This window comes from Lampetra fluviatilis, chromosome 39 (assembly GCF_964198595.1).
Source record: "Lampetra fluviatilis chromosome 39, kcLamFluv1.1, whole genome shotgun sequence".
NCBI classification, from domain to species: domain Eukaryota; kingdom Metazoa; phylum Chordata; class Hyperoartia; order Petromyzontiformes; family Petromyzontidae; genus Lampetra; species Lampetra fluviatilis.
The window spans coordinates 5,618,900-5,635,421 of record NC_136313.1 but is presented as its reverse complement, the minus strand read 5'-3'; the positions used below and the strand labels follow the sequence as shown (position 1 = coordinate 5,635,421).

General features: G+C 47.1%; 1 protein-coding gene across 1 annotated transcript in view; it reads left to right on the top strand.

Annotated features, from left to right (window-relative positions):
• The first annotated feature begins 3,615 nt into the window (after nucleotides 1-3,615).
• Nucleotides 3,616-16,522, top strand: part of LOC144945899 (zinc finger protein 608-like) — an 80,739-nt gene continuing 67,832 nt past the window's right edge. Inside the window, exons 1-2 of the mRNA XM_078874529.1 lie at nucleotides 3,616-3,766; nucleotides 5,315-6,278. Of these exons, the coding sequence (XP_078730655.1) occupies nucleotides 5,379-6,278 (900 nt within the window). The 5' untranslated portion in view covers nucleotides 3,616-3,766; nucleotides 5,315-5,378. The remainder of the gene's footprint in view (nucleotides 3,767-5,314; nucleotides 6,279-16,522) is intronic.

Sequence of the window (16,522 nt, the reverse complement as noted above, 5' to 3'; positions counted from 1 at the left end):
AGTTCTCATTTTAAGGCTGAGTCGTTTCTGGGGCAGGATGAGTTCAGACATCCGTCACCAATGTTGGCTTGTGAGCGGTAATTGAACTCGAGCCACCGGATTCTTAGCACAGTGATAATCTCGACACTACCGCTCCCCTCCCCTCCACTACACTGCAACAAAGACCCCCCGTGTATACCCTTTAACAGGCTGCTGGGACAAGTGCTGTTAGCGAGCACCTATGAAGACCGGCACGGTTTTCGAGTATGTGTGTGGCCAACACCACTGCCGACCGCCTTTGTCTCCCCAGTGGCGATGTTTTTTTTTACACCGCACTAGGGTACTCCATTTGAGGCTGAGTCGACCTAGGGGAGGCCCAGGATCGGTTCAGAAAATCGTCACCGGTGTTGGCCGTAGGCGGGGGGAATCGAACTCGGGTCGCCGGGTTCGTAGCGCAGGGCGCTAACCGCTACACCACAATGTAAGTAAGTCCATAATACCTAATTAAGGTCAATTAAAATAAGCATCACATTTTGGTAAGGCATTAGTGGTTGTCTTGTGTATAGACTGCCATAGTAATGAGGAATTTCCACCAACGGTGGAAGGAAATGAGTGCAGCCTTGTTGCTTTATTTAAACAGGCAAACACTGACTTAATCAACCCGTCTGTATTGAGTCCTTGGAGAATAATTATCTTTTTGTAAGGCAGACCTGGCAGCAGAGACTGAGTAACACTCACACACAGTGACACATCACATTGTGTGATACACACACACACAGTTAAGACTCGCAAACATCAATTACATGGACACGTTTGAGGCACACGCAGAGTTTACATACACACCATGTCGTACACAGTAAAAGATCAACGAAATAGACTTTTGCCTTTTTTTACCAATACAAGCTGGTGGGGAAAGTGCAACGAACGGGTGCACATATTTGGGATTCGCGGTGCACAAGATGACTTTAGGATTTGTGGTTGCCAAAAACTACACTCGGCCACCTTTGTCTTCCCAGTGGTGATGTTTGCACACAGCACCAGGTACAGCACTTATTGAAAGGTCGATGTGACCTAGACGAGGCCCAGGCCCGGTTAGGCTATAACATGCCACTGATGTTATACACAGATTTGAGAGACGGACACAAAGACACACACAGTTATTGCCATACAGACACGTACTTAGACCCATATCTACACATCACATATTACACGTGTATTCGACAAACAACATCCAATGGTATACACAGTTAAAGACCATTAGACCACCACGTAACACATTCCAGCTCAGAAATGCAAAGACGCACACACAAACCACGTATACACATAAGCAACTCTGGCATGAGCACATCATTTAATAAACATAAGCAGTTGATGCAGGATGTAACATAACAACCATATCAATGAACAATACAGTTCATATGTACCTATCTCACTATACTGGTTCCATATTAGTTTGTTTTGGGCTTAGACCACGTGGTGGCACTTTTATGCCAAAATCCTGGTCATTAACCCTCCACGTTGTCTCGCTCACAAGGAAATCATTTATACTTGGCCAATGTTATCGATACAATTCTGATCGATACTGGCCTGAGACTGTGTGTGGGGGGGGGGGACATGTGCTTCTCCCCAACTGCTCTAGAGCTTCCCAGGGTAACGACCTCGGACGCCATCGTCGAGCGAATTGAGGCCACCCCACCTCGTACCCCGACTGCTGCTAAAGTCGCCGCACTGCCCACAGGGCGGGGGGGGGGAGGTGTCACTCCCGTTGTAATTTGTGACTTGTGTGTTTTTTTTTCAATGCTAGATTCTTTTTAAACGGCTTCTTTTCCCGAGAGAGAAAATCCATTCCCAATGGTTCGTCGGCCGAAGGTGCTCGACGTGGCATTCAAACATGAAAGCAGCAATTCTGTTGATTTGACGACGGCCCAAGCACTCGGTGATTCACTCCAATCAACTTCACCTGCTTATAGCTCGCCCGTGGTCACGATTACCGTGAACTTCACCCACCTACTTCCTGCACCCCATGGCGAGGACTCGGTCGAGCGGACTGACAGTTCCGTCTCGTCCACCCAAACACGCTGCATTCAACAACCACCCAACACTGCAGGTCACGGCAACGAAGACGGAGATGATCAGATCGCAACAGCCTTGAACAGACTGTTGGGTCAAGCGCTGTTAGCGAGCACATCCCATGGAGGCCGGAAGCGGCCGCCTTTGTCTCCCTAGTGGCGATGTTCACGCACCGCACCAAGTACTCATTTGAGGCTGAGTCGACCTAGGGGAGGGCCCAGGAACGGTTCAGATAAACGTCACAGGTGCTGGCCGCGAGCGGGAACCGAACTCGGGTCGCCGGTTTCATAGCACGGCCTTAATAGGTGCTCGCTAACAGCACTTGCCCCAACCGTCGGTTCAGGCTGTACGGGGAGTCTTTGTCTTTGTGTGCGTGTGTGTGCGCCAAAGCTATTTTTGTCAAGCCTTAAAAAAACAAGGAACTGAAGTGACACTTAGCATTGAAAATTTGGTGTACAGTATAGAAGAAATATACTGCAGGATTAACACGCTTTTACATTTAATAATTAAAAACCCATAAATGATTAATTCATCTGCTTTGGCATTCACTGATGTGTCAATTGATCAATTGTTTTGCAATTGGGAGGGGGGGGGGTGAAACAAAGATCGAAAAAGACCATAACCATTATCATCACGAAGTGTGCGTTCTCTCTCCCACGTGGACACCAATCCGAGTGAATTTACGCTTCCAAATTTACAGATCGCAGCAGTGAACTGTAAAAAAGCGCGTCGAAAGGTTAATGTCTGACATTGCAGAGGGAATAGGGGAATAAAACACGTGAATTAGAGAAGATACAAAAGTTAACGCAGACATCTTGACTCAGGGTCATTGGACATTAGTGAAATATCTATAAATGGATCATCCTGTGTTTATTGTTAAACCATGGCTGCTGAGCCATAGGCCCAAGACGCCAAACGGCCAGGTAACAAACAGTACCATAAAAGTTGTGATTTATGTAACGTTTAACACGTTGTTCTTTTTAATTCAGAAAGGTTATATGAGCTTGGGGGAGGGGGAGGGGGGGCACTTCGACAGGTTCGAATGATATACATTATAGATGCCATCGTGGTGCAATGGAATACGCATCAGACACAGCACAGGCTCTGTAAACTTCGTGGTTGGCGCGTGTGGTAGTACTGGGAACATCGCTATGGGTGTTTTAATGGGTTTGTAATAAGCTGGAGGGTATCGGGCGGGGAGGGAGGGAGGGAGTGAGTGAGGATGGTGTGGTGGTTATTGTGGGAGCAGGAACACGGCTGGTTTAAAGGTGTTTGTGTAAGCTTTGGGGTAACAGAGGAAGGGAAGGGAGTGGTGATAGGGATGGTGGCGATGGTGGGGGCAGGGCTATGGGTTTTAAATGGATTTGAATAAACTGGAGGATAACAGGGAAGTGAGTGAGGTGAGGGTAGTGATGGTGGGAGCAGGGCTATGGTTTTTAAAGGGGTTTGTCTAAGGGGGGGGTGGTAGGGGAGGAGGGAGGGAGGGGAGGGAGATGCTGGTGGTGATGGGGGATGGGTGGGTGGGTGGCTGTAGGGATAAGGGATGGGTGTGTGTGTGTGCCGGGTTGGGTGCTGGGACGGAGTGGGTGGGACGAAAGTGAAGCTTGTTCGGGCTGAACGTGGATCTTAGCGCAGTCGGAAGGTTGAGGCAGTGCCGTGCTGCCCATAGCATCGTCTTGTGTGTGTGTATATGAACGCGGACGGATGTACGCATAAGGTAAGCGTATACTCGCATATATAAAGACATACACAATGTACATATATGGTAATAGATACGAGCAGTTTCCGCAAGCGAGTATTTACTGCATACCGTACGACTACACACACAGCGCCGCGTACACGTGTGTGTATATATACACACACACACGTAAACGTGTACAATAACTATGCATGGAATACGCGTGCAGTATATCTAGACATACGCGCCCGTAGGGATGCACACACACACACATAGAGACGTAATACATCAAAAAATATACGTACATTTTCAAATCTACATTAATGCTTAATAAGCACAGAAGACGCACACGCACTCGCACACTCGCGTACAAAGATGCGAAGACAAAAAAAAATTCGCCGTGTAGGCTACACACGCGTTTGGGCCAAGTGCTGGTTAGGCTATGGTTGTAGCGGCGTGGGTTCCGTATAACCACGCCCGTCCGTCTTTGTCTCCCCGGCGTTAATGTAGCCACGGGCGCACACAAAGGATGAGGCCACGCAAACGCCACTCGTTGCGATTCAACTCTATCGCCGTCGAACTGGCCGCATTAAATGCCCAGCGTTGCGCTTAGAAACGCGCGCGCGCACACAGACAGACACTGCGCGCTTACACCCCAAACAGCAATGCAACAATAATAATAATGACACAAGGCATTTAAAACGGAGCCGAGACGTATATATCGGGCGACAGGCGAGCGCACAGCAGCGCGTTCGCGGAATGTCGGTCGTTGGACGGCAAACTCGTGTCATCTGCTGGTCATTATAGAATATATCTCTCTCTATTCGTTACGTTGGGGGTATTAACTAACGCCGCCTACGCCAAACGCAATGACAGAGGGCATTTAAACGGACCGAGATTAATAGAGGCAGCTGTATCATCAGCTCGTGGATATCAATAGACGATAGCGTGAAACTAATATCGTCAGCCGGACAGTACTATATTTGGTGCATATTCACGTACTGCTATAGACTGTGCACGGTGAATACGTGTTTTGTATTCCGGGTAATTAATTTCATGAGCTGTCCATTGTAGTAGTATTATCATCATACGCGCGTGCGCGTGTGTGTGTGTGTTAGACGAGTGTGTATTGTTAAGTGGATCGTGGCGCCTTGCCTGCTATTACATTACATTAACACCATGTCGGTTTTATATAGCATTGAGCGAATGTAGCCACAACAGAGAGAGAGACGCGTTTACTCGATATGGGGGGGGGGGGGTGAGATACGATTTGTGATTGCGTCTGGCCGCTAACTGCTGCTGCTGCAGCTGATGATGGTGATGACGATGATGGAGACTCGGATGTTGGAAATATCATCTTGATTGCGACGCTGATGATGATGGCAAACGATTAATGATATCACACTGCGGTGACATCGGTATAATAAAAATAATTGATATCGTTGGCATCGTAATACGAGTCTGGGAAAGGCTCTATATGCTGGATAATTTTTTTTTAATTGGACCTCTCTGGTATTGTTCTATGGGATGGTTGGATGGGTGGTGCTGATGGTGGTGGTCGCGGCGGCGGCGGTGGTGGTGGTGAAGGTCTGATAGAGACGAGGATCGGAGACGGCTGGACGCATGGCTTGCAATCTGCGGTCGCACAAGCATGTCCGGTGAACACTACGACAGTGGAGATGACTGGGAAATCGGAGTGGGCGATCTGATCATTGACCTCGACGCCGACTTGGAAAAGGATCGTCAGCAGAAGCTGAAGGAGCAGCAGCAGCAGCAGGAGGAGGAGACCGCGAGCAGCAGCAGCGGCGTATCGCCTTCCGGGAATAACCGCAAGAATAGGCACAGCAACAGAAAACATACGAACAAAACGAAGGGCTTCCCTGAGAGCGAGTGCAGCGGGGATACCGTGGACGCAGGAAGCGGCGTGGGCTCTGTAATTGTGGACAATAAGGACTCTGATCAAGCGGCAGACATGAAGTTGATCAATAACAACAGCAGCAGCAGCAGCGCCTCTGAGAAGACTGGGCGTGTGAAGGCGAATAAACGAAACAACAAGACCTCGAAGGCCAGGAACTGTCGACCGTTGTCTCCTGAGCAAGGCACTTTAGCTGAAACTGCCTCCACAACCACCCCCACATCCACGATCACAACCACCACCAGCAGCAGCAGTCCCACCACCACCACCACGACGAGTGAAAGCGCTGTCCCATCCAGCCCACAGACACTTGGAAGAGTTGGAGGTCGCGCATCTGGGAGCTCGAACAAGCGAGACAAAGCTAAGAAGAGCCTAAGTGCTGGTGGACAACATAGTTCGATTGACGATGATAATGATGGTGGTGGTGGCGGCAGCGGTGGTGGAGATGGTGGTGGTGACAATGTCAACCATCAGCATATTTCTAATCGTGGAAGCGGTGTCAATGGAGCTCAGTTGGATGATTCGGCCGAGGATAAGACGGTGTCTCTGCGGGAAAGCTGCGTGGATGTTTCGATGATGGACTTGAGAAATGTCGATGAATCTCAGTCCAACTCGAAGACTGCCAAGACTGGATTGGTAAGTGATTACAAACGCATCACCGTCGTCATCTCACGATCATTTACATTTTTTGAGATGTGATTTTTTTAAATTAAATATATATACGGGACCCGAAGAAAAAAAAACTGCTTCTTTAAGAAATATATACATTTGGCCAATTTTCTTTAAAAAATTCTACGTTGCTTGCGGAAATAAACTGGGCGCTTGTGGCCAAAGAAATTCCACACGCGCGCGCACACAAATAACGTAAAAAAATACTAACATGATGTCAGCAAACCTGCTTTTAAGACCCACAACACAATCAAACTATACAATAGATGCCGCCATACCATCCATACACGTGCCTATAACCATGATACATTGTTGGCATGTACGAGCACATGTTTGTTTTAAATGTATAATGCACATAATGCAGTCCAGGAGAATCAACGTCAATGCACCAAGTCAGTACTGTACAGTATATTTCGGTCAACATGCGCCTTTGTGAATGCACAACACCATGCAAGCAAGACGATAATTGCCCATATCTGTCTAAATTAAATTAAAGTGCACGTGTAATTTAACCATGTTCAGAAAATTAAGTGGGCCTCGACAGGACATGTCATGTGTACAGATGATGATGATGATGGCCCGGTAATGATCACGTCCAAGAGAACGTCCACCGTGGAGATGGAGTGATGAAATCAGCTCGGGTGCGAGGTGGCACTACTAATAATATTATACAATCGCAGGGTCGTGAGAGATTGCGTGGGTTCGGGGGGGGGGGCTTCTTCATCCATCCAGCGGTGGATTGACTGACTGATGATTAACTGTCTGCAGCATGTGAGCGAGCCTGTTGAGTCAACAATGTCTCGCAAAAAAAATACCACGAAAGGGTTATATATACTGTGTGCTCCTGCTATTAGTAAGTATTTATATATAGCCTTGTTAATTCTGGTGTATTCGTTCATTGGATTGTTTCAATGGAAACACTGGGAAAGCTGTCAATGCCAGCCAAGGTTTACGTATATTTTGTATGTATTACGTCTCTATGTGTGTGTATCCCTACGTGTGCGGGTCACGTTTACGTGGGGACAGTAAAAATGATGTTGCCCTCACCCGCTCCTTCTCTGTATTGTTTGCCATGGAATTTTTATCACCCTCCCCAACCTCCTCCTCCCCCCGTTCGTCTTGTTCAGTCGTCTTGCGACAGCTCTCCCGAGTCGAGCATTCTGGGCTAATTTTAGCGAGCGAGCAAATGCACACATTGCACCGAGCAAAAAGGCGTGGTTACAAAAAAAAAACCCAACACACAAACCCACTTGGGAGCACCCCAAGTGCTAATTAACTTAAATGGCAAAAGGCACACATGTTAACAGGGGACATCTAATCTCAGACCTCTCATAAATGTCCTTGGAGCTGTACTGTTATTATGTTTGGCAGCGAGTGTGTGTGTGTGAGTGCATGGCGTGGTGATGTGGCTACCTACCCCCTCGTGTGCCGTGCCGGCCTTCATAGGTGCTCGCTAACAGAAATTGCTCTAACAGTCTGTTATGGCTGTACGGGGTGTCTTTGTCTTTGTCTGGCGTGGTGCTGGCCACCTTCACCCCCCTGTTGTGCAGTACCGGCCTTCATAGGCGCTCGCTAACATCACTTGCTCCTCCATTATGTTAAGGTTATACGGGGGATATTTGTCTTTGTGCGTATATGTGAGCGGTGGCAAAGTGGTTTACAAGCTGCGCTACAATCACCAGTGACCCTTGGTTAGACTCCCCAATGGCGACGCAGAACATTAATTGGTGGGAAGTTGGTAACTGGACCTCTGTGGGTCTCAGTAGGGTTGCCTCGGCCTTAAATAAATACCCCCCGGAACGGTGTGTATGCAAGGGTGGGGGGACAATGGTGGCTGCGGTGAATGTGGAGATTACCATACCTTTAGCCCTGATGTATGCGGTGCCAGCCTGAATCGGTAGCTCACTAACAGCACACTTGGACAATTTAGGTGCGCAAAACGTGAACCGAAAAATGTTGAAAGTCCTTCCCTTTCCTGTCAATGACGGCGTAAGAAATCAGTAATTATTTTTTGTAATTAACCTGTCGCATTTTAATTACCAGCTATATTACGTGTAGGCTCAATTAAGTGGCAACTTGATAATCCCGTGGTCCGGGAGGGGGGAGGGGCACGCTCCTTTTTGGTGGCGAGTCAAGATAGGAAAACAAAAGTGTTTATTTTAAACTGCACGCAAGGAAATGTCCCCCGTGCCCCGCATTCAAACCCATCCCTCGATTTTGTTTTTTAGATTCTACGACAAAAAAATGACATCTCTTTTTGAAAGCGACCTTGAGGTTCGAATTGTGGAGATAACATTTCGAGTATTTCGCAATGCCACACATGCCATTTGTAAATGGCAGACACACAAATGCGCGCGCATGCACACGCATGTCCTCCTGACACGATGCTTAAACCGCTTCTTGTTAATGTGCGACTCAAGCGCAGCCCTCCGCCGCTAATTCGACGTCCGCGCCGTAATGGCGATGCGCTTTTTTTGGGTAGTCTCCGATTTTATTTCGTGACAGATTTGAGAAGCGCCCGAAACAAGCCACCGCGTCTATAGGCCCCATGCGAGCCGTAGATTTAATTTGGCTTATTGTGATGATCGGTAGGCAGGGGGGGACAATCAATTTGTGGCATTTTTTGCTTGATTGAGTGAGAGCTGTGTAATTATTTTGATCCCAATCACATACATTGGCATTTGTGCATGCTAAAGAAATGTATTTCGCTTCTAAGCAAGAACCTAGAATTGGTTTGAATTCGTTCATATGTCTCTACCCTTTGGAAGCATATGTGTGGCGAAGTAATATATTATTTAGCCGCTTTAACAAAGCTATATACAAATAGCAGTGTCTTTTTTTACGGAGAGAAATGGCTTTCCATGATCACAAAAAAAAATATATATATACCCCAGACTAACGTATCCTGCTGGGTGGCCCTTGTGGTTAAAGCACTTGGCTCACAGCTGGAAAGTTGCAGGTTCAAATGCCGGTCAGGGGTTGAATTTAACCAATCATCGTTTTGTGTGATTGGTAAAAAAAAAACGTTTACCGAGGAAGTGGTTATGACACACCAGCTGCACGACGCGTTGTGACCCACACAAACCCGAGTTTCGGTCAATGCTAACGTCGGAGGCAAGTCATCTGAAGCGGTGTGTCTCTCAACCCCCTCGCCTGCCACTTGGTGTCTCTTGTCAAGACTGGCTTCTGCCAAATGTGGAATGTCCATCACTGGCTCTGAGGGCCACCATCAGTGATCTTCTGCCCCACGCTCATTTTAAGCATCGGAACATTTCCACGAATAAAAAAAGAGTAATCGTCAGAAATACTCTCGCTCGCAGTGTGGAGAACGAACATCCATGGATTCAGATATCCACAATTTTACGCAACTTATCTGGAACAATCGGATTAACTTCACTTATCCGGATTTTTTTTAGCAGATAACAGGAGTTGGAATGTCATTACCCCACGTACATGCTGAGCAAGAATATGACCGTCCAAGACCCACGAAAATAGGATGAATTTGTTGTTGAACTCCACTTGTCTGCAAAACATTTGCGGATAACATGAAGACGTTCCACAATGACGGATGGGGAACATCCGCAGATGATTGTGGATAGCAGGTAGAATTGGGCAGCGGATTTAGTGGGAGTGTTTTGTGGACCGCACAACTGTCGCGGGTAATAGAATCGCGAATAAAAGTAGTTTCTACACTCCACGACTGTTTCCGTTCTATTGACAACAAACACTCTACCACAATACACTAATTATTAGATTTTAAAATTGTCTGGCCTGTGAGTGTGCGTGCGCGCGCGCCTTCGGCATTTGTCTGCGGGATCATCTCTTAATACTCTGGAAAGATTGAGGGAGTGGTTGTGGAAGGGGGAGGGGGGTGCTGGAGAGTGTGTGTGAGCAGAAGGGGGCTTGATAAGACATATTTGCACAGCATCCAAAAAAAGACACCGAGCAGTGTTCTAAATCACTGTCAAAAAGACATCGCAGTTCGCCAGTGGCGTTGTTTTTTTTACGCGGTGCGTTAAAATATTGTTTCCGAGGAATGTTGACGAATCCTGGAAGATGTTGGGTTAACCCCTTTGATAAACATTGTGGGTTTTTTTCTAACCCCCCCACCACCACCACCCCCTTTGCAACACTGTACACGGCTGCTCGATGGAAATTGAAGGAGAGTGATCTTTCCTTTGTGCTCGGAGCCGTTTTAAAGTAAAACCGTGCCACATAAGAGAGGGAGGGGGGGCTCCTCTATTTTTTTTTCTTTATTCCCTCGACGTCTCTTTTGTCCCTTGTGCAGCTTTTCTTTGAAAACTTTAGCTGCTCTGTGCAGTTTTTTTCTCCCCTCGCTCTCTTTCTCTGTGTGTGTGTGCCGAGTTTGCCCTGCAGCGATATATGGAGGCAGATGGCAATAAAGTGGGAAAAGGAGAAACGCAAGCAAGCGCACGCGCGCACACACACACACGCATTCGAAATCAACCAAAGGTCTGGAAGTTTAACAAGATGTATTGAGTCGAAACTTTTTTGGGGAAAGGTGTCGCTGTTCATAGATTCAGAGCAATGGAAACCTACTTTTTTGTGACGAGACAACCGCTGATGGTTTGCGTGGCGTGGTGTGGAACGGTGGCTCAGCGGTTAACGCACTCATTGCGAAACACACCGCCCTAATATGAATCCGATCCCCCCCCACCACCACCACCACCACAAACGGTCATCATCGGTGACTGACATCCGAACCATGGCCGTGTCTTCCCAAGGTCGATAGGTCTTAAATGAGAGAGACAAAGGTGGTCGGCGTTGTGTGCCGTGCTGGCCTTTGCAAGTGTTTTTTATTTATTTTATTTTGCCAGGTAAGGCCCACTGAACTATAATAGCTACTTTTTTCAGAAGCGAGCTAACCAACACTAAAGATGAGCCCAACGAAGTGGCTTGTCGTGCAAATGTATAGACGTCGGACGCTCATAACGCGTGTTTTTAAACGCTTACCAGCATTTGCCCCCAAACAGCCTTCTTCTCTGTATGCTATGCGTGGGTGATCTTTGCCTTTTGCACGCGTGCGTACGTCAATAGAGTCCGTGTGTGTGTTTGAAGCCCCAAAACAGCTGGCAAGACTGCACCTGTTGCAACTAAACTTGGCAGGTTCGTGAGAGCCAGTGGTGTTTGGAAAGGTTTGCTCGATTTTATTTTTTTCGCATTGGGCCGGATCAATTGTTACTTTGCCTGGCAGCAGCTTCGTTTGATGTCCTCCTGTTTTATCAACAAAAAAGTTTGCCTTTGGCCAAACTTCGATAATAAGGTGTTTACTGCAACTCGGGCGCTCGTAAAACTTATCGGCAGCCAGTGTGCGGTTGTAATCTACTCCTGGAATCGGATTACAAAAGGCAGGTGGTGTTAATCCAGATTTTTTTTTACAGTTCAGTATTCTCTGACCCTCCACGGTGGTTGATAAGTTTAGCGCGGTAGAATCTGGCTGTTAAGCAGCGCCGTACGCGAGCAACGCATGCCGTATGTTATCACACTGGTGGGAGAGGAGGGTAGGGGGGGGGCAAATGTCAACTTCTGATATAAGCAACACTGCTTCACTAGATGAGCCTTACTCCCAAGTGGTGTGCTTCTACTGACCACTTTGTGGGACGTCAATAGTGGCTGCCATTTTTGATGTACTTGCCCCTGCCATATGAATGTGGAATTTCCATTACTGGTTTTGCACTGAAAATGAAAGCTGATTGTTGCTGAGTGATTTCAATTTTAGTGGGAAGTCGTCACTTTTTTTTCTCCTCCTGTGAAATCGGTTAAAAATTACCATATACATGTTAATTACTTTGATCACTTAATTAATAATATTAATAATAAAAGCTACAATTATTCAAAGGGGGGAAATTATGCTGTCACAAGCTTAAGAATGTGTGAGAGAAACCGTACACTGCATGCAGGGCACGAGGAAATGTTCGGAACATTTCATGCTTTAAGTCTCTCGCACAGAAAAAAATCTTTGCACAAAACTATTTCCAACTCGTAACATTTTAAGGGGAATGGAAATGGGGCGACAGCATTTTCTAAAAGCCCCCCCTATCATTAGCGCTGAGAAGAATTTTTATGTCATGGTTTTTATTACCGAGGGTCAAAGGTCATTGATTGTACAAGGTACAATCAAACCCCATAGGTCTCTTGATCCTTCTGATCACAAAGAGCCCTTGCCTCATTACGATGACAATTACTAACGGGAATGCCGTGACTTTGACAGGTGGACAAATTAAGACCGTCGCATATATAGATGCTGTAAAGCCTCTAATCGTAATCCTGCAATCTATATCACTTATATGTGCTGTTAAACCAGTTTTTATACTGTACAAGTGCACGTCCATCGTTTTCAAAATCTGAAATGTCACCTTTGCTCACTCGCCCGGCAGTGCACAGCCACCACCTGAATTAAACCGGGAAGAAAAATCCCGCACGTGCCTGGACTCCGTGACACTTTCCAGGGAAGTGGTTTTTAATTGGCGATAATAACCTCGCCTTCCGAGCTGCGCAACGAGACGACGCCTCTTGACGTCACGGGGAGGTGAGGCTTGCGATGTCATTGTCCAGGCCAAAAAATATGTTTTCCATTTTTACGCTGTTTTTTTTTTCAATTCCTCGTTTTTTTGGGTAACCCGTTTTATCGATCAATGTGACCGGTTTTGTTGTTACGGGATAAGTCTTTCCGCCTGCGATTTTCAAGTAAACATTTGATTTGGCTCGTCCTTTTAAAGGACATCGTGATGCCACGCTGTAGATGGATGGCCGGACGGCCGCAATGCAATGGCGCTTCGCAACCGTGGTTGGAGAGTGTTTCAAAGCAGCCGTTCAAGTGCTGTAACATAATGTTTCGCTCTATCTGCATCAACATGAGGTCAAACGTGTTGGCGCATGAGGACTTTGCTTCTAATTAGACTAAGGCGTTTCATTTCACACGGGCAATTGCATATCATCAAAGCGAAGGCGGCTGTCGCGACAAGTGGGGATTCGGGAAGTGATTAAAAGTTTGACCTAACGAATGCGGTGCTTTTGTTTTAATAAGCCCCGCAGTGGCTGTGCGGCCACGGGGAAAACAACTAAAGAGTGTTGCTGTGGTTTACAAGGCCCCACGTTTTTTTTATATTAAAATCTCCTGCACACGACAATATGAGCTGCGTTGTTCAAATTGAATAGAAAAAAAATGGTCCCGCGTGCTCCGGTTTGCCTTCGCCCCATGAATTATGCTGCTGCAGTGTAATGTGTAATCAAGTCTAAGTCTGCGTGTCTGCCAACTCAAGTGAGTCATGGGGAGGGGGGGGCACATATCTCCGTCCATGGCCCTGAAACAAGCGGTGGAAATTCCACATTCCCATGACAGCAGCCAGGTTTTCCCACAGGACAGCCGATTTTGTTGCTCTCGCCGTGCGGAAAGTGGTGCTCGTGTCGATAGTTCCCAAAGGGTCAATCAGTTGCACATTTTTTTCTTAACACTGACAAGTACATATAAAAATAACACACCTCCTGTTTGACTTCATACGCAGGGGAAATGCTATTAACGTGAACTGAGTAAGGTCGGCGTGGGGACGCGAGGGGGCGGCGTGGACAATCGCTATGCCTGGCCGCCTTTCTCTCTGCAAGTCGTGAAGGGTGACAAGATGAATCATGAGCTGCATTACCAGTTTTTTTTTATTAATCTTGAGTAGTATGAAAATAAGGCCCGGATACAATGTTTGGGATAATTTTTGTTTTTGGTTTTCGGATAGATCAACAACAACAAAAAAGCGGCGCGACATCGTTAAATTACGTCACTTGAAAATGAAATTACTTCCGTGGCATTGGGTGACATCACTTTTGTGAGCACGCAGATATGTTAAATTGTTACGTAATAATGATCGGAAAATCCTCCCAAAAAAAAATCTGAAATTGTCTTTTGGAAGCCAAACGTTCGAAATGTATTATTTTTAATTCCTGAAACCCATCTTTAACGAACTGATCTCGTATACAGTTTAATCAGTTGACCCCCCCCCGCCCCCATACAATATTTTAAACATGGGATCTTCCCCTTTCTGGCAACAAAACAGATGTTAGGATGTTCAACACGCAATGGATACCTTGCAAGAAATCAAGTCTACATTTAACCACGCGTACTTGGGGTGAACATGCAAACAAACATGCTCTTTTTAATATATGCATTGTCTTTTGAAACTGTTTGGCCTCCATTTACTTTGATACTGACAAAAGGGTCCCACGATATTGGGACCTTCCGATTTGGGAACCTTGCATGCTGACCACTGCGCCACCCACACCCGGCCTCGTGGAAATTATTTAATTAGTACGTAATAATTCCATTTTATAGAGCGCCATTCGTGCAATTGCATCCCACAACGCTGTACATCAATTTGCCAGTCCCCTTGCACAGACGATACAAAAACAAAACCCCTCCGCTTGCCCAGCAAATCATAAACTTAATAGATGAATGCATAAAATAACGAGGGGAAAAAAAAAACGGACCCGGCAACTGGCATCTCGTTAACGCAGCTGGCGAGAATGTGTTGGTCTGTGGCCCCAAAACCTTGCCAGCGTAGTCGAGACTTTTTGCGGGCGCACCCGGCCGTTACTGCCGCCAGACTGAAATCCATCCGAGCTTTTTGGGCAGGCCCGAGATTGCGGGGGTCCTCGCCACCTCGAGGTGAGGCTTTATCTGAGGCGCGCGCGACAGCTCCACGTTACTTATAGTCAAGTGCTCTCCGATTGCTTCGCAGCAGTTTGGCCTGGGGGTGGCTTCCTCCCCACCCACCCCCCCTCTCGCAGTGGTTGAGAAAGGTCGCGGGGTATCTTATGGGGATGTCACGTTTGCCGGCGGCGGCCGTGTCAGTGGTGCTGTGTCACGGTAATGTTACGTACGCCTGCGATGGTGCAGCACCGTTTGTCAATCCGCTGCTGGATGAGGTTTGAGGTTGCCTCTCCACCGTGCCCTATGTAGGGGTCGTGGCAGTTGTTTGACCCCTGCTTTGGGCACGCTGGTCAGTGTGCGTTGGTGAAAGAGGTGGGGGTAGGGTGGGTGAGCGTGTGGGTGATAGGTTTTTTTCTGATGCTTTGGTTCCCTCCCACAAACCAAACACTCGATAATGGGATTGGCCAAACATCCCATTTCAGGTCCCTATTGATAGTCTTAAGTCTCGGGAAGGCTTTCTTGAATTAAACAAAGGGAATTATGATAGACATTGTACTAAATTAATTGTATGATCTTCAATACAGTATAAAAATAAGCCAATGGTATCTGGCGATGCTGCAATGGCAGTGGTGCACAGGCACAATTAACACAAAAAAATAATTATTAACACCACCTTAAAAAAAAACACAATAGCCATTTTTTTTTTTACACGGCAATGGCTTGCTATTTAACGAGCAAATGTGCCGACGCTCAGCCAGTCGTGAGAATTCCTCATTCTCAGGTTGGGAGGCCCAGTCCATCCATTGGTACAAGCTCTGCTGTCTCCACCGATGTTGACGCTGCTCATTCCCATCAACCTTAGGGGGGGGGGGGAGTGGGGGGGGAGGTTGATGGGCTCGACCCACTGAGCCTGGGGATTTTAAAATCGTGACCTCCGATCGTGAGCCGAGTGCTCTGACCTCTGAAACAAGCATTGGCTCTCCTGGTCACTAAAAACCCTTTAAAGCCACGGCCGTGTAACGCTTTAAGTGGCGGGTATGAAAATTGGACGTAACCGCATTGTCAGGAATGCCTTGAACAAGATGCCGATGCTTTACATTTCATGTCGGAGCCCCCCCCCATGCAGCTGTTAAATTACATCCCGTGATCTTGATCGATCTCCCAGAGAAAAGAGGGAGGCTGGGTGGGGAAGGGGGGGGGGTAAACGGGAGCAATGGGAGCTTGAGGGAGGAGGAATGGAGAGAGAGAGAGAGAGTTCCTTTGTTGGAAGGAGGGGAAAAACACACACATCTACTTGAGTTTTTATGGATTTTCAGCATTTGGTTTCCTGGAAATGTACAAGTTGGCTTACCCCTGGTGTAATGGAATGGCTGCTTTGTATGAGCGATGGGTGCGTGTGCGTGTCGTGTTTGTTTGCGTTGCCGTTGTTGCATCGCTAAGTTATTCACATTCGTTGAGTAATTTCTGTCTGCGTGCTTCGTGCACGAACTTTTAAATTGCGTTCCAAAAAGCGAAAACCGCTCCTGAAATTCCCCAGCCGCACGTTCTGCAT